At 46.2% G+C, this 25,041-nt stretch overlaps 4 protein-coding genes across 6 annotated transcripts in view; 2 read left to right on the forward strand and 2 right to left on the reverse strand.

The window, feature by feature from the left end:
* mfsd6l (major facilitator superfamily domain containing 6-like) overlaps window positions 1-2,882 on the reverse strand; it is a 4,265-nt gene extending 1,383 nt beyond the window's left edge. Inside the window, 4 exon segments of the mRNA XM_061026914.1 lie at window positions 3-157; window positions 159-182; window positions 184-1,628; window positions 2,747-2,882. Of these exon segments, the coding sequence (XP_060882897.1) occupies window positions 3-157; window positions 159-182; window positions 184-1,587 (1,583 nt within the window). The 5' untranslated portion in view covers window positions 1,588-1,628; window positions 2,747-2,882.
* hmox1a (heme oxygenase 1a) overlaps window positions 1-25,041 on the forward strand; it is a 149,370-nt gene that overhangs the window by 38,001 nt on the left and 86,328 nt on the right. The gene's annotated exons all lie outside the window — the stretch shown is intronic.
* LOC132954348 (phosphoinositide 3-kinase regulatory subunit 5-like) lies at window positions 3,328-13,028 on the reverse strand. Of its 3 annotated transcripts, none has more exons than XM_061026893.1 (19): window positions 12,801-13,028; window positions 10,706-10,818; window positions 9,564-9,664; window positions 9,407-9,475; window positions 9,172-9,310; window positions 8,273-8,342; window positions 7,970-8,147; window positions 7,503-7,668; window positions 7,171-7,239; window positions 6,286-7,088; window positions 5,573-5,697; window positions 5,347-5,491; window positions 5,167-5,260; window positions 4,928-5,004; window positions 4,448-4,541; window positions 4,285-4,367; window positions 4,079-4,197; window positions 3,623-3,803; window positions 3,328-3,586 (listed from the first exon to the last, which is right to left on the reverse strand). In XM_061026893.1, the coding sequence occupies exons 2-18, from the start codon at window positions 10,803-10,805 to the stop codon at window positions 3,656-3,658; spliced, it is 2,580 nt and encodes an 859-aa protein (XP_060882876.1). In that variant the 5' UTR covers window positions 10,806-10,818; window positions 12,801-13,028; the 3' UTR covers window positions 3,328-3,586; window positions 3,623-3,655. The 3 variants fall into 3 exon arrangements, with proteins under 3 accessions (XP_060882876.1, XP_060882875.1, XP_060882874.1); XM_061026892.1 differs by having other exon boundaries at window positions 3,328-3,597; window positions 3,628-3,803; window positions 10,706-11,084; XM_061026891.1 differs by having other exon boundaries at window positions 10,706-11,084.
* ntn1b (netrin 1b) overlaps window positions 13,751-25,041 on the forward strand; it is a 35,310-nt gene continuing 24,019 nt past the window's right edge. Inside the window, exons 1-2 of the mRNA XM_061026897.1 lie at window positions 13,751-13,988; window positions 14,114-15,158. Coding sequence (XP_060882880.1) covers window positions 14,144-15,158 — 1,015 coding nt within the window. The 5' untranslated portion in view covers window positions 13,751-13,988; window positions 14,114-14,143. The remainder of the gene's footprint in view (window positions 13,989-14,113; window positions 15,159-25,041) is intronic.

Here is a 25,041-nt window from a genome sequence, read left to right on the forward strand (position 1 = left end):
ACACGCACCACACCATCAGACACAAGGCCACGCCCCTGAACAGCCACGTCAGCCCAAACCGCTGAGCCACCAACCCGCCGCCGAAGCTCCCCAACCCGCTGCCCAGGTGCAGACAGAGGGCGCTGTAGATCCTGCTCACGCTCCTCTCGGACCCCGGGCGTGGCCAAGTCCTCGCACTGCGCCCCGCACGGCCCACCACACGGTGCCCGCGCTCAAACAGCTGAACGCCTGAGCCGGCAGCGCGGCCCACGGCGCCCACAGGAAGGAGTAATAGAAGCACTGCAGGCCGAGGGTCGCGGCCCCCACGGCGAGGACCCTCCCTGAGGCGAGGACTTTGGATATTCTGCTCGCCAGCAGAGGAAAGGCGGCCTGAGAGAGCAGAGCGAGGGCGACAGAGAGCGCCATGTGCAGCTTGTTGCTCCCGTGATCCTGCATCTGCCACAGGAGGAAGTTATCCACGGCCGCGCTCGCCGCCCCGACCAGCACGGTGGTGGCGGCGCAGAGCAGAGCGCGGGGGGAGCCTCGCACTAACTGCAGCGCTTTGAGGAGCCCGTTAGCTTTGTCGCGCTTCTTGTTCACGTGGAGAGGGAGCAGCGTGACCACGGGGAGAGCCAGAGCGACCACGGCGACGTAGCAGTAGAAATGCACGCCGCTCCTCGTGGTTTGATCTGCAACGAGACAACGCAACTGGCTGACCAGTAGCCCCGCCCCTCCTACCCCGCACGCTGCTCCCAGTAAACCCCACACGCCCGTGCTGCTGTAGCGGTCTGAAGCGTCTGCAAAGTCCAGATACTCGTACCGGCCGTCGTCTGCCGTCCACTCCAGAGGGGCCGCCACCGCCTCCCACACAGACACGGTGATGAGAACCAGGAAGAAGAGTTGATGCTGAGCGTCCATCGCCTTCAGGCTGCCCAGAAATCCAAAATGGCCGCCCCTCGTCTCGCCCTCCGTCGTCGTCTTCGACCTTTTCTTCCTCACTGGAGTCGAGCTGGATCCGCTCGTCTGGTTTGTTTCTCCTATAGTCGTGTTTTCCACCGATGATGCATTCACTTGTTGCATCTGAGGGTGGGACTTTTCAACTTCCGGCTGCTGCAGTGACGTATTAACCACGAGAGGAGCAGATTTAGAGCCAGCGAGCGTCGTGTTAGAGCGAGGGACGAGAGCTGAGCTGGTTTCAGGATGTGTTTGAGTTGATGCTGTCGTCTTTGTGATGCTGCTCATGAGACTTTGGGTCGTAGTCGTGCTCACATCCGACGTGTTGCAGGTGTCTGATCGTCCGTGCACACCTGCAGAGGGGAGGAGCAACAGAACGAGAGGAACCACGGCGGAGAGCGAGAGCGAGCAGATCATCACCGCTCGTCTCTTGTCGTAGCGTTTGGCCAGGAGACTCCCCAGGGGGCTGCACACCAGCGTGATGAGGTGTTTGGTTCCCATGACGACGCCGGTCATGGCCGGGGTCAGACCGAGCCGTCTGAAGAAGAGGGTGAGGAAGGGGAGGAGGCACGCTCGGGCGCAGCACACCAGGAAGTGCAGGGCGCCGGACAGAGCGAGGGCGCGCTTCACGTCGATCTGCTTGTTCCTCTTCATGGTTCCTCGCCGTCGTCTTCACGCGGAGCGGCTGCTCGACTCTGACGGAGACAAAGAGAGACGACACGGGTCAACAAGAGGCGGGAAAATATCAACAACACTTCTGGACTCTAAAGAAACATTAGATCAGAAATGTGTGAAAGCTTTTTGTTTGATAAGTTTCAGGAAACCTTCATGAATCCTGAGTGCCGGATTGTAACACATCAAATATAATAAAAATATGAAATATTATAAATAACTTTATATACAAAAAAATGTTCATTCAAAGTCTGTTTATTCAGATGAACGGACCAACAGCCGCCTGGAAGTGAAGCCAAAACAATTAGAGCTCCCCTGCTGACAGTTTAAATCATAAGCTCCGCCTCCTCAAAACATAAAAAAACATCATATCCATGTTAGTCAAACCCAGATTCTGTTTTTTAGAGTTAGTTCTGATTACAGCGGTCACTTTTTCAATAAAATGATTTAGAAGATGATGACATGTTCGATCACATCGACCCCAAACCTTGAAAACGTCTTGCCTGCACGTTGTGGATCTATTATAGAATGGACGCAGCCTTGGAGGCGGAGCCTGTTGAAAGCGTAAAAAGGTCTGACTTCCTCCAGTTAAAGAACCCGGACCCAGAGAGCATGCACACGTGGAGTCTCAGTCCTGTGGATCTGATCTGTGTTCATTATATCTATAAAATATCTCTTTACAACTTTTAGGATCTAATGATTTCAAAAAGGTTTTTTAAATAATATTTTTAATTCATATAAAACAGTAAATGATTGTTTAAGTTTTAACAGGATAAAAAACACAAACTCACTGATGTCAAAGTGTTTTTTCTTGTTTGTACTTTTTGAAGCATCCTGTCTCCTTCTTCTGCTGCTCATGTCTCGTTTATTTGCACAGATAAAAGGAAGAGAGGACTCTGTTTGCATAACGCAGAGAAACATGTCAACTTTATGACGTTTTCTCTTCTAACTATCTTTAACTTCATCTTCCTTCTTTTTAAAAACTCAACTTTAGAATCTGAGCAGGAACCTGAGGGTCAGTCACACCTGTCAGGCAGGATGCACAGGTCTGTCTGCTCATCAGGATGTAGAGAACAAGTCCACGTCACTCCAACTTTGTCTGATAAGAACAAAAGGAAGAAGTTAAAAAAACCGCATTTACCTGTTCACCTCCACAAAAGAGAAAAACGTCTTCAAACTTCTCTGTCGATCATTTTCCAGCTTTAATCCGACATCACGTCCTCACTTTGGGTCTCTGTGGTCATTAAGAAGTAACACCTGCTGCTGTGTGCACAGTGAGCGCGCACCCATCTGTTTACCTTTCCATCTGCAGACAGGTGAGCGTGACTGCAGCGCCCCCTGGCGGCGTGGAGGCGTCGGTGCAGAGAGGATCACACATGTTCAGTTTGTTTAGCACACACGTCTTCAGTCTCACTGCACATTAAATATAAATAAAACTCAAACCTCCTGAAGTAAAAACAATAAAAATAACATTCATGCACTCATGATTCATTTAGATATTTGAGTGTAAACATCGTCATTAAACTCTACATATCCTACACGTGCAGGGTTGGTCATTTTCGAAAACTATCATGATATTGAAAGTAGTATTCCCTCAGTGCCCTGTCTGCACCCCGCCCCCCTCTGTGCTCCCTCTAAAGCCACGCCCCCTCACTTACATGCACCAGCGCTCATCTCTTGCATCGTGTAGAAACGTAAGTAAACTCACTCACACAAAAATATTTGAGAATAGTTTTATTTCTCCAAAATAAATAACTTACATTTGTAAACATTTCGTACAGAGTCGTAATCAAGTCATCAGTTTTATCCTGCTGACGGCAGATAATCCACATTAGTGACAAATAACATCCATGACGGACACAGACTGTAAATATGAAGCCTGAGTGTCGTCCCCCGTCTGTTCCTGCAGGGGGCGCTGGAGTCCCATCGATGGCGTTCTCCATGCTGGACATGCTGTCTCAGTCTAACGACAGGCTGAGAGCTGGAGCTGAGGTGTAACTTTGTTTTTTTATTTCACCTCAGTGGTTTCTTTGTGACGGTGAAACGTTGGTCAGGTGTGCGTGGAGGAGAAGGAGGTGACCGGGAGGCAGAGCAGGGAGCAGTACGACGGGTGCAGAGGCTGGACTTGTCCCGGTGTTGGTTTGAAAGACCTCCAGTCTGACCCTCGTCCCGGTTTACAGCACAGAGACACTTCACACCTGCAGATACAGAACAGGTGACATCACTGCATGTGTGGTTAAAACAGAGGTGGGAGGGTCTTTAAAGCTTTCTGGACTTTAGAGACGACGTATTATCAAAACATATCAGAGACACAAAGGAGGTGAGCTTAAGACTTTTAAAGGACTGCAAACTAGTGTTGCAGTCCAGACCACACCAACCGAGACCAAGACAAACCAGAGACCAGAGTGCTCAGAGACCAAAACAAAACCAAGGCAGGGCGAGACCGAGACCAGAGTAAATCTATGTTTTATACCTGGTGACACTCTGGATGAACTTCTTCTCGTCCTGATCCAGACACACAGCGAAGGTCGTCCCGTCGTCTCCGCTGATCACCTGAACCTTATCCACCTTCACCTCAGAGACGGAGATGTGCTGTCAGGGGGGGGGGAAGGGGGGGGGGGGGTGAGTTTGGTTTTATGTTTGATGTTTTAATCATGAATGTGTGAAATCTCCAGTCACCTGATTGAAGCCTTTCTTGGACTTGGAGCACTGCCTCTTCAGGACTTCTGTCATCGTCAGCTGTAAACTGTCCGACCTTGAATCTGGACCGGTGAGATTTAACACGCTTAGACTTCATGAACAAACACAAACATCTGATTTAAAGAGTGCGACCTTCACTCACCGGACTGCTCAGGTTTCATGCAGGATTTGTGAAGATTAATTGACGTGCAAACCATCTCTGTCTCGATCCACTGACTCCGCCCACTAATAGCCACCTGGAATCATGCACAGGAAGGGACAGATTTAAAAAAACATTTCCAAATGTGAGCTTATTATGTCAATGATTATATTGACAGAAATCTTTGTGCATCCTGTTTTATTTAATTAGCTTTATCTGAAGACATCTGAGGATCTTTAAAAACAATAAAAGGCTTCAAACTCTGCCCCCTAGTGTTTAAAATGGGTACTGCAGTCTAAATTCTAAACATCATAGAGAGCTGTCTCCCCCCCCTCCTCTCACAGGTCACCATGTGGTGGACTCTGAAGCTTCAGTGTTTATCCAGCTCTGCATGGGTCTGTAAACCTTTCTGTGTTCTAACCTCTCTCCATTTTTCAAAAGCATCTCCAATATTGATCCTAGTTTGACTCGTAGTATTTTTACCTTGTTGTAAGAGACGCTCAGTGATAACGGCACGGCCTCCCGTTCTTTATCTATTCCAAACCTCTTGCTGGCAGATCCTACAAACAAACACATCATGCAACATGTTAGACTTAACATGTTAAACCGGTTCAAGGTGAGAGCTTGATTCTGATTGGCCGTCTTAGAAAACCGCCCTCCAATCGTGTTTGAAATGTGTGTGTCTGTGTGTATGTATGAAGTTTTTAAAGCGTGTGGGTCACCCATGGCCTTCACCGCTCTGGTCCCTGCAGAGTGTCCGAGCTCCAGAGAGTGAATGAACACCTCCCTCCTCCTCTCTCCTCCAGCCAGAGTCAGCTGATGACACAACGCAGCATCAGTTTATTTAATCTGTGATATTTAATAACGGTGTGTGTTGCTCTCTCTCTCTCTCTCTCTCTCACCTCAGCCTGGTAGAGCTGCACCAGAACCTGCTGCTCCGCATGTCTGCAGTAGTAAATCAGCAGGTCTGCCAGCAGGGGGAGTCTCTCCGAGCTGCATCCGTTCACTGACTCGTCTCCTTCTTTACTCGACGTCTGGGTCGGATATTAAAACATATAAATTAACCCACACTGTGTTATAACATAAACCAGATAAATGTGATGTTGACATGCGGGGGGCGGGGCTACCTGACTGAGGACGTCAGAGGACAGACTGAGCAGGTTGAGGACGTTCCTCTCGTACCACGGGTCAATTCTGCCCAACAGCTGAGCGATGTCGGTTGTACTGTCCTCCTGCATGCTGCCGTTACACTCCTGTGTGCAAGAGAGGAAGAAAAACATCAAAGAAACATCCAGAACATGATGTCACTTTGTTCCCGGGTTAAAGGTCACTTATTTAAAATCCTCTTCTCCATGTTCCTGACTCTAACGTGTGTCTCTAGTCTGTCTACAAACCCCCCAATGATGAGAAAAGTCCATCCTCTCCGTCTTCTACCTGCTCCACTTTTCAGAAAATGTGTGCTCAAACAGGCCGTTTGGAGATTTTCCCTTCATGACATCACAAAGGGCAGTAGCCCCTCCCCCAGGTGGGTGACACTCCCACAGCTAGGTGTTTGTTCTGCCCTCTGAGTCTGCCTTCTCACCGTGAACAATAGGTCATGGAGCGAGAAAGACCGAGTACACCCAAGCCCTTCCAGAGAGGGGGCGTGGTCAGACACAGCTCATTTACATATTTAAAGGTACAGACACAGAAACGGCATCATTTTCTTTTGTCTTTATCTGAAACTTTTTTATTCAGCTGTCTTGTCACTCTGAACATATTAAATCTGGTCCAATAAGATTGCTCTGTTGTAGTTTATGATGTATAAGTGAAAAGGCGTGATAACGGCGTTGTGTTCTCACCACAGCAGCAGTTTTGTTTGACGCCGTGTGACTTCCTGATGTTTTCCTCCTGGTGGGAACAAAGTAAAACTGCAGTCTGCACGTCTTAGTGAGTCGGGGACATTTACTCTCTCGCTGCTGCAGGTCGCTGTACGCCCTCGCCAGCCTGCCGGCCTCTCTGTCGCCTCCGAACACGACCACCTTGACGAGCACGTCGCCCTCGTCGCAGCTCAGGATCGGCCTCCTGCGCACGCACATGTGCTTCTGAGGAGAGAGGTCGTCAGAGGGCGCCACGGGCGTCTGCAGAGGATGGACTTTTCTGGACAAAGAGCTTGAGTGTTTGAGCTTCGATCCGCTTCTTTGAACGTCTTTTGTGATATCGCCACGGTAACCGAGACTCTGAGCACGGCGGCAGATGCTCGGGCTGCGCGGCGTCCTGAAGAGCGAGGAGAAACGCTCGACGCCCAACAGAGATCTGGACTTCTTCTTGGGTTTCTTTCTCAGCTTGGGTTGGTCCTCTCGTCCCTCCTCGGCGTCGTCTTGCGTCGTGTCCTCGCTGAAGTCGCTTTCCACGCCCGACGAGCCGGACGGCGTGGAAAAGACCGACCAGCTGGAGGACAGGTAGTTACCGGAGTCTCTGGAGGACGAGGACGCGTAGGAGACGCGGTTGTCGAGAAACTCCTGCTCGATCCTGTCGGCGTCCAGCTCGTCTTCCTCGTCCACGCTGACGTCGTTAATGTCCTCGTCCTCCTCGTCTGTTTTGAGGAAGCAGGCTGAAGGTGAATTGAGGTCGGACTCTGCGGCGAGGATGTGATTCAGAATATCTGCATGAGAGTAAAGAAACCGTTTATCAACAGATTCAGTTTAAACTTTTAAGTTCTGCAGGTTTTTTGGAGAGTTGGTTACCAAAGTTGTCGTTCTCCCAGCAGCAGGCGTGACATTTGGGGAAGGGCAGCGTGAACGTCTCGATCGACCCTGAAGAGCGACAGACAGAGGTCAAAGAAGGCGCTGATGTCGGGTTGTTTTTATTTATTTATTTTTTGTGCTTTTATATTAGAGACAGGACAGAGGATAGAGTTGGAAATCAGGGAGAGAGAGAGAGAGGGGAATGACATGCGTGAAAGGAGCCACAGGTGGGATTCAAACCTGGGCCGCCAGCTTGAGACGACAGCCTCCATACATGGGGCGCACGCACTAACCACTGCGCCACCAGCGCCCCTACATGTTTTTAATCTTACCGGTGTGTGTGCGGCCTCCAGCAGGAGCAGACAGACTCTCTGCGACCCTCTCCATGCTGAGTCGTAGACTTTGTCTCGCTGTGCTGAGGTCGGGCGTGGCGGCCGCTCTCTCCACGCTGTCGGTCACCGCCTCCATCAGCTGCTGCAGCTCCTCCGGCTGCTTCGTCTGCAGAACACATTAAAGTGAGTAATATGAAGGATCACGGGGGGGGGGGGGGGTCAGTTCAGTTAAATAATAATAATACATTTAATTTAAAGGCGCCTTTCAAAACTCTCAAGGTCACCTTACAGAGCAACAAAGTAACAACACAACGATAAAATGAACATTAAAAACACAAATGTTCAGGATGTAAAGGAGTTATGAGACCGGGTGGAGAATGATCAGCCGGTTTAAAAAGATGTTTTGAGATGAGATTTGAAAATGGAGAGAGAGTCCATATTACAGATTTGTGGTGGGAGGAAGTCACCTGCAGGACGGAGTGGAGGGTCTGCAGGTCCAGTTTGGGGCCCAGAGCAGCCTGAAGGCCCTGCAGGATGAGGAGGACGCAGACGTCTCTGCTGGAGGTTTTGGACCTGCTCAGCTGCTCGGAGACAGACTGAACCTCTTTAGGGGCGTTGTCGTCCGGGCTCACTAACAGCACGGTCCTGTCAAATCAAAACACAGAACACGATGTCTCAGTTTAAACTAATCAAGTTGTTTTTGTGCTGTTAAGAAGTTCAGGATGTTTAGAAAAGGAAGCCATGTTTGTTTGGATGCTTTGATGACTCACATGGTTTTGGAGCAGTGAGTCCCTGGAGAAACCCCCTGCTCACTCCTGATCAGTCTTTGAAATGAAACACCTGAAACAGAACAGACAGCTCAGCAGCTAAACACTGCCCCCTCATGGACACATGCAGAACAGATACACCTGTTAGATCAGGTACCCTCTTTATCAACATCTCATATAACAAACAGACTCATTAGAATTCATCCTAAGCTTCATTTTACATGATAAACTCTATGAAAGTGGAAATAGTGAAGTTTATTTTACAATCGTAACAGTAGCAGAAGCAGCCACACACTTCAAGATTCAAGATGTTGTATTTGTCACATGCTCATACAGATGTGCAGTGAAATGTAAAGACTGTTCCGCAAGGCCATGCAATAAACACTCAAATTACTAACACACACATATATACAGTAAAATAGAAATATAATGTACAATTTAAAAAAGAAATATTTGAATATACAAAATATAGAATCATGTAAACAGTGTAAAGTGTGCAGGGTGTGAAAGTGCAATGTGCAGATTGGAATGTGTGTGTGTGTGCATCATTTTGCAACCAATCTTAAATTACTTTAAGCTATTCTGACTTTTATTTATTTTTGAACCCTGCAGTAGGTGAGGGGTTAGGATGTGTAAGTCTTTCCTAAGGTCTTAAGTCCTGGAGCCGTCTCAAAAGGTATTCACAGATTTATATTTGAATCACATCTAAGTTAATGCATTTCTCATTTTGTTACTCTAAAATACTTTCATGCACTTCCTGGCAACTACAGAAGTACTGCTCGAGGTTTAAAGGTCACATATTGAAAAGGAGGAGAATATGTGACCTTTAGTGACCTTTACTGTCATCACACCTTGTAGGGGTTCTGAGACTTTATTTCATTAGAGTGCACGAGGTGGTCTACCTGGCGCTCTGAGCTCCTGCTGGATGACGTTTAACAGGCGTCTACTCGCCGAGCAGCACGGCTCAGGCCACGACAGGAAGCTGTGGAACACCAGGTAGGCGTCCTGCAGGATGCCAGAGTCTGCAGAGACGTACGGAGCCTGCAGGAAACAAACAGTCACCACTAACACATCAGATTGTGAAATCATTACGTAAGAGGATCAGAAAAGTGCTTGTTCCTCTTCTGTGTCACTCACTTTGAGGAGGCTGGAGGAGAAGAGGAGAGTGAGAGGAACAACCACTTCATACTGAACCTGCTGGATCACCTGTGACAGGAAGAAGAAAACACTCTGATGTTACATCATGAAACACTGAACGCTCTGCAGAGTGACGCTGCTCTCCCGGCTCTCTCACCTCTCTGGCTTTCTGCAGAATCTTCTGAAGGAGGATGAGGAAGTTGCGGGGCTCTCGCTTCACAAGTTCCTCCAAACACCAGTTGTTGATGCACAGGCCGGCTGCTCAGACGGGCACAGACACACGACAGGAGGCAAACTTATTTCTGCTTTTTGGTTTCACTCTGATAACAGGTACATGCAGGAAGTCTCGTAATGACAGCGAGGTGAAAACACAAACTTTTATCTTTTTTTTTTACCAAATTGTGACTGAAAAAATGTTTTGGTGGTATTTCTAAATAATCCGAGACAACATTTCCCCCCCTCTCTCTCATTCTGTGCGTCACCACTTTCAATTCCCGTTTGTCTCGATAGGATGAACAATATGTTCCCGATCGGCTCGCCTGGTGTGTGAAGAAGATTCAACAGGTTAGAAATCCATCATGAAGCCCTTTTCTCTTTTTTTTAATATTTTCTTTGTATTCAAGTTAAAGTCAAACTGGTGGACAGCATTTTTAAATAAAAATCTTTTTTTCCGAAGATAAAAGACAAAAAATAAAAACAGACATACTATAAACATAAAAGCACAATAGTCCATGTGTAGCAGAGAACCAGGGGAGTTACAATACAACATCAGCTATTTACCTGAAATCTGTTCTATGTGGGTTTATAAACTCAATCCATCCTTAAAGCCTTTTTCATTCAATATTTTAGTGACTTTTCAGCAGCACTGTGTCAGACTTTTAAACTTTGACATGACTCCGATAAAAAATCAACTGATATCGATCACATGGCAACAAAGAGAGAAGTCCTAGGCCCCTAAAATGTATTAATTCCTCGATTTTTATGGACAAATGTTGCAAATAAACTTCTGCAAACTTTCTAAACTGCATAAAAACATCGGTACAGAAATGTTGCCGATGTTTCAGGAGTTTGCCTACAATGGATGCATCCTCTCCAACACACCCGTCTTATCTCATTGATGTCATTTTATTAAAGATTTAGTACCTTTTTGATACTAAAATAACAGATTATATCGTTTAAAACGCGTGGTATGGAACATTTGGACAACCCTCCTCCTCTACAACAGTGATTATCATTCAGGTTTCTTGGTCTGAGGTCGTCGCTGCCTCGTTAGAGAAAGGTACAGGAATGAGTGATTACCGTTCCAGAGCTGTTTGTCGGGAGCGTCGAGGCCCAGGCCGGAGAGGCATCGCTCCAGGACGTGCTCGATCCGATCCTCGGTGCAGCCGCTCTGCTCCATCTCCTGCGTCCTCCTGTGCAGAATCATCCCAACATCCAGAGAGAGAATTCAGCAGATAAACCGACAGGAAGTCCCAGAATAACACCCGAGACCCCACTCCCTGTTATTGTGTTCCGGTGAGGGCGATATATTAAGTCTCTGAACTTCCTGTTATTGCTCCTGCCGACTCGTTATGAGTATTATTGTTCCCTTTGAGAAACAGTTGGGCGGTAAAAGGCTGAAGACTCGTCCACCGTAGATTACAGCCTGAGACTTCCTACCGACGCTGTGAGTCACAGACTGAGAGAGAGAGAGCACCAGGAGATGAGCGGATAGAAAAACAGACGGCCACAACTTCTTCTTTTTCATTCTTAAAATCTGCTGCTGACACGATATTTGATGTGACTCAGACGTGGGATGGAGATGAGTCTGTCAGAGAGACCACTTCCCATTTCAAACGTATTAGCATTTAAGATAATAAAGACAAATTACAGATCTGTATCGTCTGAATGAAGGACATTTAAAGTAAACCCTGACTCATTACAAACTACTACAACTCATTTATCAGCTGCCACCAGAAACATATTCTAATGAGGGTTGATATTGTTCCCTGAAACCCTCTGGTGTGTGTGTGTGTGTGTCCTGCAGGATGTGTGTGTGCACACAGAAGCTGTTGTGATACCCAGCTGTGTCAGATACACACAGTGACCACCGTCAGTGACACATGTAATGACATTGTTCACCTGCGTCGATCAAAAACAGGAAAAGCCGTTTCTGTTCCCATGTTTCCTTTAAGTTCTGTCTCCAGCCTGCAGGGCCTGAGTGTGTTTGAGTTCTTCCTCTTTCATGAAGAGACGATGATCTCTCTCTCTGACAGCCAATCACAACGTGCTACATCATCATACAAACACAGGCGAAGGACCCCGAGCAGATCTGACCATCCGAGCACAAATAACAGATGTTTTCAGCTGAAAGGGGTCTGTGGGTTCAGGTACTCTTTAACCACTTTATATTCCCATACACCGCAGGTCACACAATCACATTCATACACATTCACACACTGATGGTAGAGGCTGCTGAGTAAAGAGTCCATCAGTGTTAACTCATCCATTCATACACATTCACACACTGATGGTAGAGGCTGCTGAGTAAAGAGTCCATCAGTGTTAACTCATCCATTCATACAACAACCGACTCTACCACTGGGCCACAGCCCTCCTCTGTTTTGATTCAATCCGCACTGCAGGAACTTTTCACTATTTTAGTTCCTAGAAACCCGTTTAGAGGAAACCTCTTTAGCTCCTGCTTCAGAGTGGTTACCATGGCGATGTGAATGCAGGCCCATGTTGTTTATAGGGAACTCCTGTGTGGATAGTTCCTCTTCAAACAGTCACCAGAAAACACCTTCTGTTGCATGTTTCTCTCAAAGAGTTTTGTAATTCTACGAGTGAAACTCGTTTAGCGTCATGCAGCGTGAGGACAGAAATCATTCTGCTGCATGGAAACACGAGCAGCAGCTTCTCTGTCGTTGGCATTTCCAGCTTTTGCAAGCAAGCCGAACGAGTGAGGAAGCAGGTGTTATCCCATTGTATGTAGAACGCTTATATATTGTTCTGACCTGCCTCGCTAACATGACTAATGACACACTCTGATCTCTGCTGCGGCCGCTTCAGAAAACACTTTTTAAAGACGTTTGACCGCATGAAGAAAAGTGAAGAGAGGAAGAAGACTTCTCTCTTAAATACTTAAAGCTTGTGATTGTGAATGGACAGAAGGGGAACAGGAAACCTGCAGAGCTTGAATAACAGTTTGCAGTTAGAGCTTTTGGAAGTTGCTTAAAAGAAGAAGATCGTTCCTAAAACATGAGTTAAATATAATCACATTCACATGTTTAAAACGTTTCCTTTGACGAGTCTCAGACATGAAGGAGACAAACAGGTATAAAGCATTTACTGTAAATATGACAAAATGTAAAAAGAAAAAAGAAATCAACCACAGTGAAGACATCAGTCCTACCTTTATCTGCAGGAACGAGTGTCTGAGATCATCCCAGGTCTGAGGGAAACAGTAGTGAGAGCTCGTCCTCCTGTGCTGCTGCTTTTTAAAAAACAACAGATCCTCAGACTGCAGCGTCAGGAAACACGAGCTGCAACAAAAAAAGAAGAAACAGGAACTAAATGAGTCTCTGTGATGAGGCGGGTTACACAAAACAATCTGCTAATGCTGGAGGAGGAGGAGGAGTCTTTATGGGGAGGGGGGGATAAGAGCTCAGTCTGTAGGGAACCAGAGGGTGCCCAGTTCCAAGTCCTGTCAGGACCAGGTCTGGTAGCTGGAGGGGTTCCAGTTCACTTCCTGAGCGGCACTTCCCTCTGCAGTGGTGCAAGGCACAGAATCCCCACAATGCACTTTTCCTTGTGCAGCCCCTCACTCTGACATCTCTCCATCCTGTTCATGCATGTGTGTGTGTGTGTGTGTGTGTGTGTGTGTGTGTGTGTGTAGCATGTCTCAATATTCCTATTGTCCAACTAAATACAAATAAGTATTGTATTTAATTTAAAGCAGGAGGAATGTTAAGTTAAATCCTTGATGTATAAATCTCTTCCTATTCTTATTCTCTTCTATTATATTTTTATATTCTAAGTGCTTATTTATGTATCTATTCTTATATTGTTTTATTTGGGATCAATAAAGTAATTCTATTCCATTCAATTAGATATTTTATATAATTATATATAATGTTTCTCTCTCTTTGAGTCCTCCTGCTCTCATGTCATGTTGTTTGTTTATTTTGGGTTTGTGTTTTTCTGCTTTTGCTTTGTTATGAAGAACTTTGTACATCCCAGTTTGTAAAGGTGCTACATGTAGTACACATGCTCCACCAGCAGAGGTCGCCCTCCTTCAGGCTCGGTCTCTGCTCTGATTGACTGGAGCCCCCTTCTCTCGTTACGCAGAGGAATGGGACAGACACAGATAGAGGTGGGCAGAGGTGTGACTGAGTGGACACACAGGCAGCTGGGCTCCTGCCATCTCTCACTTTTATTGAGGGTCTCTCACAAAGAGAAGGGCTGAAAAGTGTAGCAGGAGTTTTTTTTAGGCGTATATAGGGGGGACAGTTTGCTCTTTTAAAATTCTCAGGAGTTCTTCTCTTTTTATTCTGAGCAGTTTATCTGGAGGTTGTGAGCTGGGTGGAGTTCTCTTTGCCTCGTAAGGATATTTCTACACTTTGAGTTTGTTAAATGGATCACATGTTGTGCTTGTCTTGATTTGTCCTCCTTTATAATTAAACTTTTTTTAATTAATTCTTGATTTTTCTGTCCTCCTCCTCTCAGCGGGACAGTCCCTGCGGAGCTCGGGTTACCATGCACAGGATGGTGGAGGTTTGGGTCACCGTGCTGACACTGTCAGCTCTGACCGAGGGGGTGTTCGGGGGGTACGGGCTCAGCATGTTCGCGGCTCAGTCCTCCCCTCCGGACCCGTGTTACGACGAGAACGGCAACCCGCGCAGATGCATCCCGGACTTCGTCAACTCCGCTTTCGGTAAGGACGTGCGGGTCTCCAGCGTGTGCGGGAGCCCCGCAGCCAGGTACTGCGTGGTGACCGAGAAGGGAGAGGAGAGGACCCGGGACTGCCACACCTGCGACGCCGGAGACCCCAAGAAGTCTCATCCTCCCGCGTACCTAACGGACCTGAACAACCCGCACAACCTGACGTGCTGGCACTCCGAGAACTACATGCAGTTCCCGCAGAACGTCACGCTCACTTTGTCTTTAGGGAAAAAGTTTGAGGTGACCTACGTGAGCCTGCAGTTCTGCTCACCCAGACCAGAATCCATGGCGATCTACAAGTCCATGGACTACGGCAAGTCGTGGGTGCCGTTTCAGTATTACTCCACACAGTGTAAGAAGATGTACAACCGGCAGAACAAAGCAGCGATCACCAAACAGAACGAGCAGGAGGCGATCTGCACCGACTCCCACACCGACATGCACCCTCTGACCGGCGGACTCATCGCCTTCAGCACCCTGGACGGGAGACCCTCCGCGCACGACTTCGACAACTCCCCGGTGCTGCAGGACTGGGTGACGGCCACCGACATCAAGGTGATCTTCAGCCGGCTGCACACCTTCGGGGACGAGAACGAGGACGACTCGGAGCTGGCGCGAGACTCCTACTTTTACGCGGTGTCGGACCTGCAGGTCGGGGGTCGCTGCAAGTGCAACGGGCACGCGTCAAAGTGCGTGAAAGACCGAGAGGGGAACCTGGTCTGTGAGTGCAAACACAACACGGCGGGACCCGAGTGCGACAGGTGCAAACCTTTCCACTACGACCGTCCGTGGCAGCGCGCCACGGCACGAGAGGCCAACGAGTGTGTCGGTAAGACCCCCGTTATTATCCCTTTACTGTGTGTCTGGATTTAGTGCTTCAATATTTACCTGTATTCATGTCGAAGGTGCTGATAGAAACTTTTCATATTTGGTGACCTGTGTTCAACTTTTAGGACAAATTACGCACTTCGTTTTTATGTTTCGTTTTTTACAAGTCAGAGTTTCTTCAATCTCCTCTGGAAATAATAAATATTTTATCTTATTCTGAAGATAATTAGATAAATTAAACAGGACGATCTGGCCATTAATTAGAGTTTTAATTCGTTAGTAATGAGAGACAGAAGAAGGCCTCGAGCTCAACTTCCCACAAAACAGACGAAGAAGAAAAAGTCCTCATTAACGAAACAACAGAAATATTTCAGATTAATTCAACAAAGTATTTTAAATTAATCACATTGATTACTTATTGGATAATTAATCTGTTTCCAAGCTAATAATATTAAATCGTGTTTTATAATTTTCACTTATTGTCAAACTTACTTTTTTACGTCTTTGTACAAAATTGATGCTCCAATCTTTAACTAACTGACCGGAAATGAGGCCTAAATAAAATGCAACACGTTTCAATAAATTGTTTAATTATAATAAGTCAGTTTTTGAAGACTTATAATCGTTATATTAATATGAAAATTAATGAAAATTCAATGCACAAAGGCATCAGCGTAGGCCTCGACCTGGTTCACATGGAGTCCTCTGTGCGTGAAGAGAAATGAATCACGTGTTGTTTCCACGGTATCAGACACGATGTAAGCTGTGTCGTTAAGTACTTAGAGTAGAAAGCTGATTTTTTTTATCAAGAGGGAAAAGAAAGAGCATGAAGTCAATGCGCCTGTCCAAAATGCGTAATGGCGTTTGGACTCTCGTTTCCGAGCTGAAGAAAAGGAAGGAAACGTTGCAGCTGCAGAGATAGACTGCAGGGGCGTGTTGTGTTTCCAGAAGCAGGTGCTGTTACAGATCGGAGGGCCGATTAGGGCGGTTTTATTGGCATTTTTGGCACGTAGAGTATAAACTGCCACTTTAGAGGCCTTAAAGTATTCAGAGGGGGGGACAAAGGAGAGATCATTTAAAGCCAGGGCTGAGGTCTTTTTTTATTTTAACACCACCACCACCAGCAGCAGCAGGACAGAGTGAGTTCATGTGCTGGGATGCTTTTAAAAAAAACCAAACATAAGGAACGATAACAACAGCTCGTGACCTCCAAGCTGCAGAGAAACAAACCACAAAAAGTGAAAAGTTCAGTGAGTGTTGTGCTCTGCTGATCCACACATGTTCCCTTTGGCCTCCTCCTTTTTGGCCCTGCAAAGCCACCATCTCTGTGTACTTTACTGAAACAAAAGGTTCTGACTAGTGGGGTCCAATCTCACCGTCAGAGAGAGAGAGAGAGAGAGGCCCTTCTTTCACTTTCTCAGAGTCATGAGATGAATCCACGGACCGGAGTCCGGGGGGGGGGGGGGTCGGTCTGACACCTTCAGGAGAAAGAGCCGCGAGGAGGGAGGGGCGGTTTGAGTGGAGCAGCACACGGTCCATATGGGGAGGTGGAGGGGGATGCAGCAGAGTGCTAATGATGTGTGTGGATGTGTCCACATGTTGAGAGAGAGAGAGAGAGAGAGAGAGAGAGAGGTGTGGTTGGTGTCACTTTGAGGAAGTCAGATGAAGCCAGTTTCCCATGACTCTTTCTGCAGGGTTAACATCTTTTTTTTTGTGTGAGCAGGCGTTTGTGTTGGCAGCAGCAGCAGCAGCAGCAGCAGCGTTCACACATTCCTATCAGCTGCAGTTAGAAGACTTTAAAGTGTGTCCATTAAAACAGAGCCGGAGCGGAGAGAGATGGCACAGGCCTCCACCACCTCAGGATTTGAGAGCATCATGGAGGGATTTAGTGACTGTTCAGATGTGTCTCTAAAAAGCAAATCAAGAGAGGCACAAAGTTTAAAAACATCCACAATGACGCAGAAGTCACTCAAAGAGCCGCAAAATGATCCAAAAAAACCAAACGAGATGCTTCATCCTCACAGAGAGAGAGACGAGCTGCAAAACAAAACCCGAGCAGCTAAAATGAGACTTAAAAAACAACATTTTAATCGACTCTAAAAAGAAAGAAAACAACCAGAAAGGCGTGAAAACGACCACAAAGAGTCGAGATGAGACGAGATTCTGAGGTCTTACTTCTTTTTCTTTAATTTGTGAAACTGTGAAGAAGTTGAAGCCCGTTATCGATCCAGAATCAGAACCTTGATGCTCCTAAAGACACAGTTTAGCTTTATCTGGAACGTTCTGCACTTTATGAATTAATGCTCGAGAATGTTTGAGCACGACCCGAAATCATTAATGTGAGAGGATTAATGAAGCTGACACACACACACACACACACACGGGGTGACACTTGAGGCTCTTCAGTCTCAGGCAGCTGCTTCATATTCTCGGCGTGTTTCGGCGTAGCGCTGACCCCTGACGCTCCTCTGCGGCCTGACTGATGGGCTGTGAAGGGAAGTGTGGGAAAACTCGCGTCTGCCAAGAAGTGCATTTTGAGACGAGTTGAAAACGGTCGCCCCGAGTTACTCGCACGTGTCATTTTGCACTTTTGGTAAATTTCAGCGTCCAGAGTTCTTGTTGTATAAAGTGGAGGCTTCGATCCTGTTCACTCACCTTTAAACGTTCTTCATCTCTGCACGTCTGTTCTTAAGTCGTATATTTTTTGGCCTTTTCCAAACGTGCACAGACACCTGTTGGATGAGTGTCGGCCATGTTTACCCCCCCGCAGGTTTGCTGAATGAGGATATGATTGTATCAATGGACGCCTGGCTCTGCTCCCGGTCTGTGCAGCGCCGTCCAACAGAAGAACTAAAAATAGAGCTGGGGGGAAAAAATGATTTTAAGGAACCAGCTGGTTTGATGATTAATGCGCTGCAGAGGATTTGAGATTTGCTCAGACACGGTGGGGATGTTTGTGTGTTATAATCGCTACAAGTCGGGGAACTCCTCCATGGTTAAGTTTGAAATGTGTTTTATCGGATTTTAATGGTTTTTAAACATCTTGTTTTTGGGCTTGTGTCCATTAACGATTTATTCTGTGTGCGCTCAAGATCTCAATTTCAGAGAGCTTCTCATCGGCACTTATTGTTGTTGCTAGGTTACAAAAGTTGACTCATGGCACTTCACTTCCCATTAGGGCTCAGTCTGTAACTCTGACACCTAGTGGTTAAAATGGGTACTGCAGTCTAAATTCTAAACATCATAGAGAGCTGTCTCCCCCCCCCCCCCAGAGTGGATGCTCACTCAGGTCACCATGTGGTGGACTCTGAAGCTTCAGTGTTTATCCAGCTCTGCATGGGTCTGTAAACCTTTCTGTGTTCTAACCTCTCTCCATTTTTCAAAAGCATCTCCAATATTGATCCTAGTTTGAGCACGTTTCTGCTCGTGGAGCTTATTAGAAACATGCAGAGGCTTTTTAGGTCGGGTACAATCACTTCTATCTGAACCACTTCTCTTGACCGCTTCCATCACTGCAACACCTGTTGACCTGATAACTGCTCTCATATCTGACAAACCGAGGGGCGTCCAAAACGGTCGTGTGGGGGCGTGTCTTAAAACCGCCTACCTTCTCTGGTCCAAACAAATCCAGATCATTCAGGAGCAGAATCTAAAGTTAGAAGGAGGACATACTGGCTGCTGCATTGTTGTCAGAGAAGCCAGCACTTCAACATAACATGTTTAACCCACTGGTACAAAACCAGCATGCCAGTGAGAAACTGTTTTCAGAAACAAATCCGTCTGTGGTCATCCGTCCTGTTTGCTGTTTGTTTAGCCGTGTTGATTTCAATCACAAGACGTCTCTCAGGGTTCAGGCTGTCAGCGTCTCAGTGCTGGACCAGTCGTTGTCCATGTGGCTGATTTGAGACCACTGACGCTCTTTCTGCTGCCATGTTGGACCAGTCAGGGCCTGCTCACCATCTGGGTCTCATTTCAGCGCCGCGGCAGCAACCCATGTGGCAGCAGAGAAGAATTTCAGTAAAGAATGATGTCATAGATACTCTGACTCGTCCTCTGGTATGTGGGCTCTCTCTCTCTCTCTCTCTCTCTCTCCATCATTGTCTGGTCGATCACTTTCTGCCAGCGCCTTGGGACCGTCAGCCATTTCCATTTCATGTGTAAGCTGAGACATTCTTGAGGGTTTTAATTTCTCAGAGTTTACTCAACAATAGCCAGAGGAGACAATAGTTCTGTTTTGTTTTGTTGACTTTTGTTTTGATGGGTCTCTAATTTGAATTTCCTCAATTTATAGTACATCACATCGCAGTGATTAAAATGGGCGAAAATACGTCACAACCAAAAGTTAAAGACAGAGTCAGCAGCTTGTTCCTTCAAAATAAAAGACAGACTTCTCCTTCAAAATAAAACACAGTCTTCTCCTAAAGTAAAGCTGCTCCAGTGTCCCTTCTGGGCCTCCGTACATGTGTGGTGGTGACTGTGTCTGCAGAGACTCTGTCCTCTGACTGGATTTTACTGTTCTGATTTGTTCTGGTTGACTCGGGACGTTTCTGGGCGGAGCTGGTGTGTTTCCTCCAGCCAATGACAGCGCAGCAGGTGAGTTTAGGAGTGGATACAATTCAGTGATTGGACGAGATTCAAAGCGGTGAATATGACGGACGTGGACGTAGCAGCAAAGAAGAGAAAATATAATGAGAGTGAGGAGAAACACCAAGTGGATAAAGCTCGTTCTAAAACGAGGGTGAACCTTGTGTTGTCTTTTACCCGTGGACGTGGAGTTGGTCTACTTCCTGTTGGACAGGCAGGTGACAAACACCGGTGGTTAGATTGTGCTAGCGTGCGTTAGCTTGCAGTGTAGCTACAAGCAGTAAATCTATTTATCTCTACATATCAAACAAAGATCTGGGAAAGATGTCTGCCAATATATATTTCTAAATCTGATTTTTTCTCTCTCCAATATCGATATCGTTATCGGCCCCAAAAATCCCGTATCGGTCGGCCCTTCTTTAATAATGTCTAAATGCAGCACAGATAGGAGCGAGTGGATTTGTTCCTGTGGGAAAATAAACATTTCTGAAAAGAGTTAAATGAAAACAAATAACTGTGATTGGAGGCGTCTTGCTCTTGTTGTGGGATGTTTGTTTGTATTGTCACAAGTGATAACAGAGGACGCAGCCCGAGGTCCACAACAACCTCAAACAACACGACCTCCTTCACATGTGCTTTAACAGAGAGTTTAAATTAGGCCTGAACACAACACTGCTAATTTCATTACGGAGAGATTTCATGGTAAGAGCAGATCAAGGAAGAATACCAAAATAAAAAACAAACATAAGAATGTGAAGAAAACAAAAGTTAAAATAAACAACATGGAGTCTTTAAAAGTAAACAGGTGTGTTACAGGCTGTAAAAATATGGATGACATGGCAGCTCCCCAGAAGTGAAGCCAAAACATGTGGTGCTGCCTCTACTGACCGGCTGCGGTGTCACAAGCTCCGCCTCTTCTATGTAAACAGATGGGACATGTGTCAAACCAGTAAATCAACATGCATGTCTAATTGAAACTGATTTTTTATTTTCTATTAAAAACTAATTAAGAAAATATCGCTGAATTTGAATTTTTAGATATTCAAAAAGTAAACGTTTTTTGTACTTCTGCACCTTTTTGAAAATGTGTTACCTTTGAGGCTCGTTTTAAGATTGACTCATAGAAAAATAAACCTTAAAAAACAGTTTACAAGAATCAACAATTTTGATTTGATTTGATTTGATTCTATTGAATCTTTAAAATCTTAAAACTTATCTCGTTATTGTACCTAATGGGACCAAGAGCTCCATACTTTGGATTCTAACAGAAACTTGTTTTTTTGATCCTCCACTGTCACGATTACAAACGGAGAACAATACTTCTTGAACTGGCGCTCACTGAAAGTCGCCTCCGGTCTTTCTTGCAACATAAGCCGACGTGACTTAAGTAAGAGCTTTCTCTGTATACAACCAGACCATAAAACAAAGAGATGTGTTTGGGGGATCTCCAGAAGAATCCACGCTCAGCTACAGTCCCTGTGTCCTCTGGGGAAACGCTGCATGTTTGGAGGATTTTGTTTTGTTGAGCTCATAATGAAAGACAGACTCGCCGGTTAGAGCCAGAAAGGTTTCACTCCGACTTATAAAACTGAAGACTCTTCTTCTGCTGTGTTGTGGACGGCGGTTTGGAGAGGTGAGCGAGTGTGTTAACTGTGATTTAATGTTGGCGTCCGTCATGGCGTGAATGTGGAACACGTGCAGAGTGCGGCGTTGTGTTTTTGATGTAACTCCATCAGCTTTATGTGAAGAGCAGCATTCATCATACCTGAGATCAGTACTCAGACATGAACAGATACAAACAGGAGCTCCTCAAGATCTGCCAAAGAAACACCATTTCCCATGATGCAGTTTTGCCAAAATGTAAAAACTTTAGAATATGAGGTTTGTCTGCTCAGTGCAAGACAAAGTGTGATCAATGTTACCTGGATGACATCTTGACCTCATGATTAGATGTTGAGGTTTGGCAGTTTGCACACCTTCCAGGGGGCGTGTCCAGGCTTCTCTGACTCAGGGTGCAATCACACTACGCAGCAAGGGGGCGGGGTCAGACCCGAACCCACAGCCGCTGGGATAAGGACAATGACCTCCGTATATAGGCGGGCAACAAAACCGTTAGGCTATCCTGCACCCCTAAGTGTTAGGACTGTTTTTGTGTGTGTATGTGTGTGTGTGACTAGATTCAAATGAAAAGAAAATAATTAAATCAATTAAATTTGTTCTGGAGTTGTGAGTGTAAAGAAGTCATGAGGTCACACATTTATGCAAGATGACACATTTTAAATAATTAAAAAAGTTTAATAAAACACCTGATAAAACCAGACACAACACGGGGACATCAACAGAGAGCAGCGGATCATCCATGAAAACATTTATACCTTTGATACGAGTTAGATTCAAATAGAGACAGCTCTTTGTGACATCATCAGGTACCCCTCCTGCATTCAGAGTTTATTTGAATATTTTTAAATTGTGATGTTTTTATTTCGGGCTCATCTGTGTTTGTCTGCGATCTCTTCCACACAGCAGGAAACATTAAAAAGCTGCAGTGATTTGATGCTGAGTGTCTGCGACGGATCAGATTGTTTGTTTTCCTGTCTTGTTTATTTGAGTTTGTTCGAGGGGCGCCGTATTGTTCGCCGAGCGGGGATGAAATGGATGCACATGTTTTGTGCGTATGTGTGGATGTTTCGACTCTTTGTGTCCTCCGTTTGTCTACATGGAGACGACTGCGGGGGGGGGGGGGGGGGGCTCTCAGGGGGTGTGCATCGGGACCACCTAGTGCGTGCGCATCGAGTCCCCTATTTGAGGCGCTGGAGCAAGGCATGCTGGGAATGATTAATGGGCCAGCAAAGTGACACGCTCCGCGGCTCGGCTTCAGACCCCCGGCCAGCTCCCCCCCGCTGCTCCGCCACCCGACACAACCAGCCCAGTGACGACGCCGTGTGAACACCCACACACTACACACTTCCTCAGTGTCCCCCTGAAACACCCCCCCCCCCCCCCCCCCCCTCTCCTCTAAAGAAGCATGAAGGGACTCAGCAGTGGAGGCATAAGCTCCTCGACTGGTAGCATCCTCCCCGCTGCACTGTCAACACAGGGGTCCTTTCTACTGGGGGACCAGTAGAAAGGACCCCCACCAACATCTGAATAAAGTCCTGACCTCATCATGACATCACTGACAGTAAGTCTGCGAGGCTTTCACACAGGTTCAGGGAATTTTTTTAAGAGTTTTTTGGGACTGTGCCAAATCTAGACGAACAGATTCAACACATGATGTAAAATCTGTCGACAGGTGACAAGATTTAACGAATGCAAAGTGTTTGGTTTCTGTTTGTAGTATGACCAGTGACGTTGGCGAGCGTTTCAGGGGGCTCTAGAGATAGATAGATAGGAACTTTATTAATCCCCTGGGAAGGTTCCCTCAGGAAATTCAGATTCCAGCAGCAGGTAACACCAAAGGATAGAACAGCATACAGATACAAAGAATAAAAAACACAAGTTATATACAAATAATATACTGTACACAGTAGCAGCAATAGACATGTCTAAATAAATGTATAATAAAATAGCAGCAGCAATAAGAAAAAGGTAGCAGCAGTTGTGTCGTTTTGTATTAATAGATAATTAACAATAAATAATGAATAATGCAAGCTGTTAGGATTGTGTTGTGGTCAGTTCAGGACTATTTCTCCCCCCATCCTCTGTTCCTCCTCCTCCCTCCAAGTGAAGAGTTATACAGTTTGATGGCATGAGGGACAAAGGAGTTCTTGAGTTCTTCTATATCCGGCTGTAAACTCCGGGAAACAGTCGTTAGTTAAATAAATTAAGCAGCGTGCTTTGGCCGTAGTGTTAGCCCAGAACCCATCATCAGTGGTCACCATCGTCAGCAGGTAACCGTCCCTCCCTTCCTGTTTCACCAGTATGTGTCTGTGAGACGGAGAGCGGCAGAGAAGAGCAGGTAACCATCTGAAAAGATTCTGCGATCGTGGGGCGCCAGTGGCTTTCTATCAGAACGGGCATGTAGACGCAGCAGACCCCAGTTCCCACCCTCATCTCATCTCTCGTCCAGCTCTCATCATCAGGAGTCCTTCACATGCTCACAGCACACCGTAGAAAGTCACTTCCTTCCTTCCTCTCCTGATGGACACACATCAGACCGTTTCCTCCCGGCTCCGCTCGCAGGAGAACGAGGAGCATCTCATGCCATGTGTCTGTGTGTGAATTTGTTGCCATGTGGTTTATTTACACAGATAGTGAGGCTCACTCTCTCAGGACAGAGAGTCGGAGATAAGAGCCGTATCTGGTTCCCACTCGGGCGTGGAAAAGAATGACCTCAGAGCGGTCGCAGACGACACCGTCATGTGTTCTGTTCCTGCAGGTTTTCATGATTCTGGAGTGACGACAGATCTGACAATACCTCGATACCTGAGCCGATACACCGAGCAGCTGAGGGGGGGAGATACAGAGGCGTCTGGATGATTTGGAAACACCTGTTGTTACAGGTTACAACATGAAGTGTGGTTCCAGACTCCAGCACGCACTTGTTGAGCAGTTAGGCCTCGTGTCCACCTGCCATTTTTTTTTTCTGTGCGGCATAAAGGACCATAGAAAGGCAAGTAAAGTAGTGACTGCTGTTACTGAGCGGTTCAGACAGCTGAGTCTCCAGGATCAGATCGACAGCAGAGATCTCTGACGTGTTCCTGCTGAGATCACCGGCTGCAGGTTTCGACCTCCTTCAGGAAGAGCGACGCCTCTTCCTCTTTAGCTCGGTAACCGTATCCGTCGAGGCCGCCTAACAACCAGAACAAACTCTGCGGTGAAATATGAAGAAACCTTTTTTTTTTTAACGACCCCTCAGTGTTTCCATTCAAACAATCATTACCCGTTTATTCCCTCACCGCTTCCTTTCCTCTGCTGAGGAAATGTGCCCGCAGTCTGAAGGCGTGTCCTATTTCCTGAGGCAAGCTGATGTCACTTTATGAATATATCTGCTCTGAGACCGTTTGTTTCGAGTCGTATTCTTTATAAAAAAATATTCGTTTTTGTGTATAAAGAAAAGAGCCAAAAAAATAATATCTATAAAAAATATCTATATAAAAAAAAAATATATATTTTTTTCTAAACCTAACCTAAACCTTTTCTAAAATTTTAATATGGGATTCCTGCAGTTTCTTTTTTTTTTATTTCTTTTTTGCGCTGTAGCATTAGCTTCATTTTTCAACAGTGGTGTGCTTCACTTTCATGTAGGAATACTGTCACAGAGCATTACAGAAATTACCACTACTTGTCTAAAAGGAAAA

Source organism: Labrus mixtus, chromosome 20, assembly GCF_963584025.1.
Source record: "Labrus mixtus chromosome 20, fLabMix1.1, whole genome shotgun sequence".
NCBI classification, from domain to species: domain Eukaryota; kingdom Metazoa; phylum Chordata; class Actinopteri; order Labriformes; family Labridae; genus Labrus; species Labrus mixtus.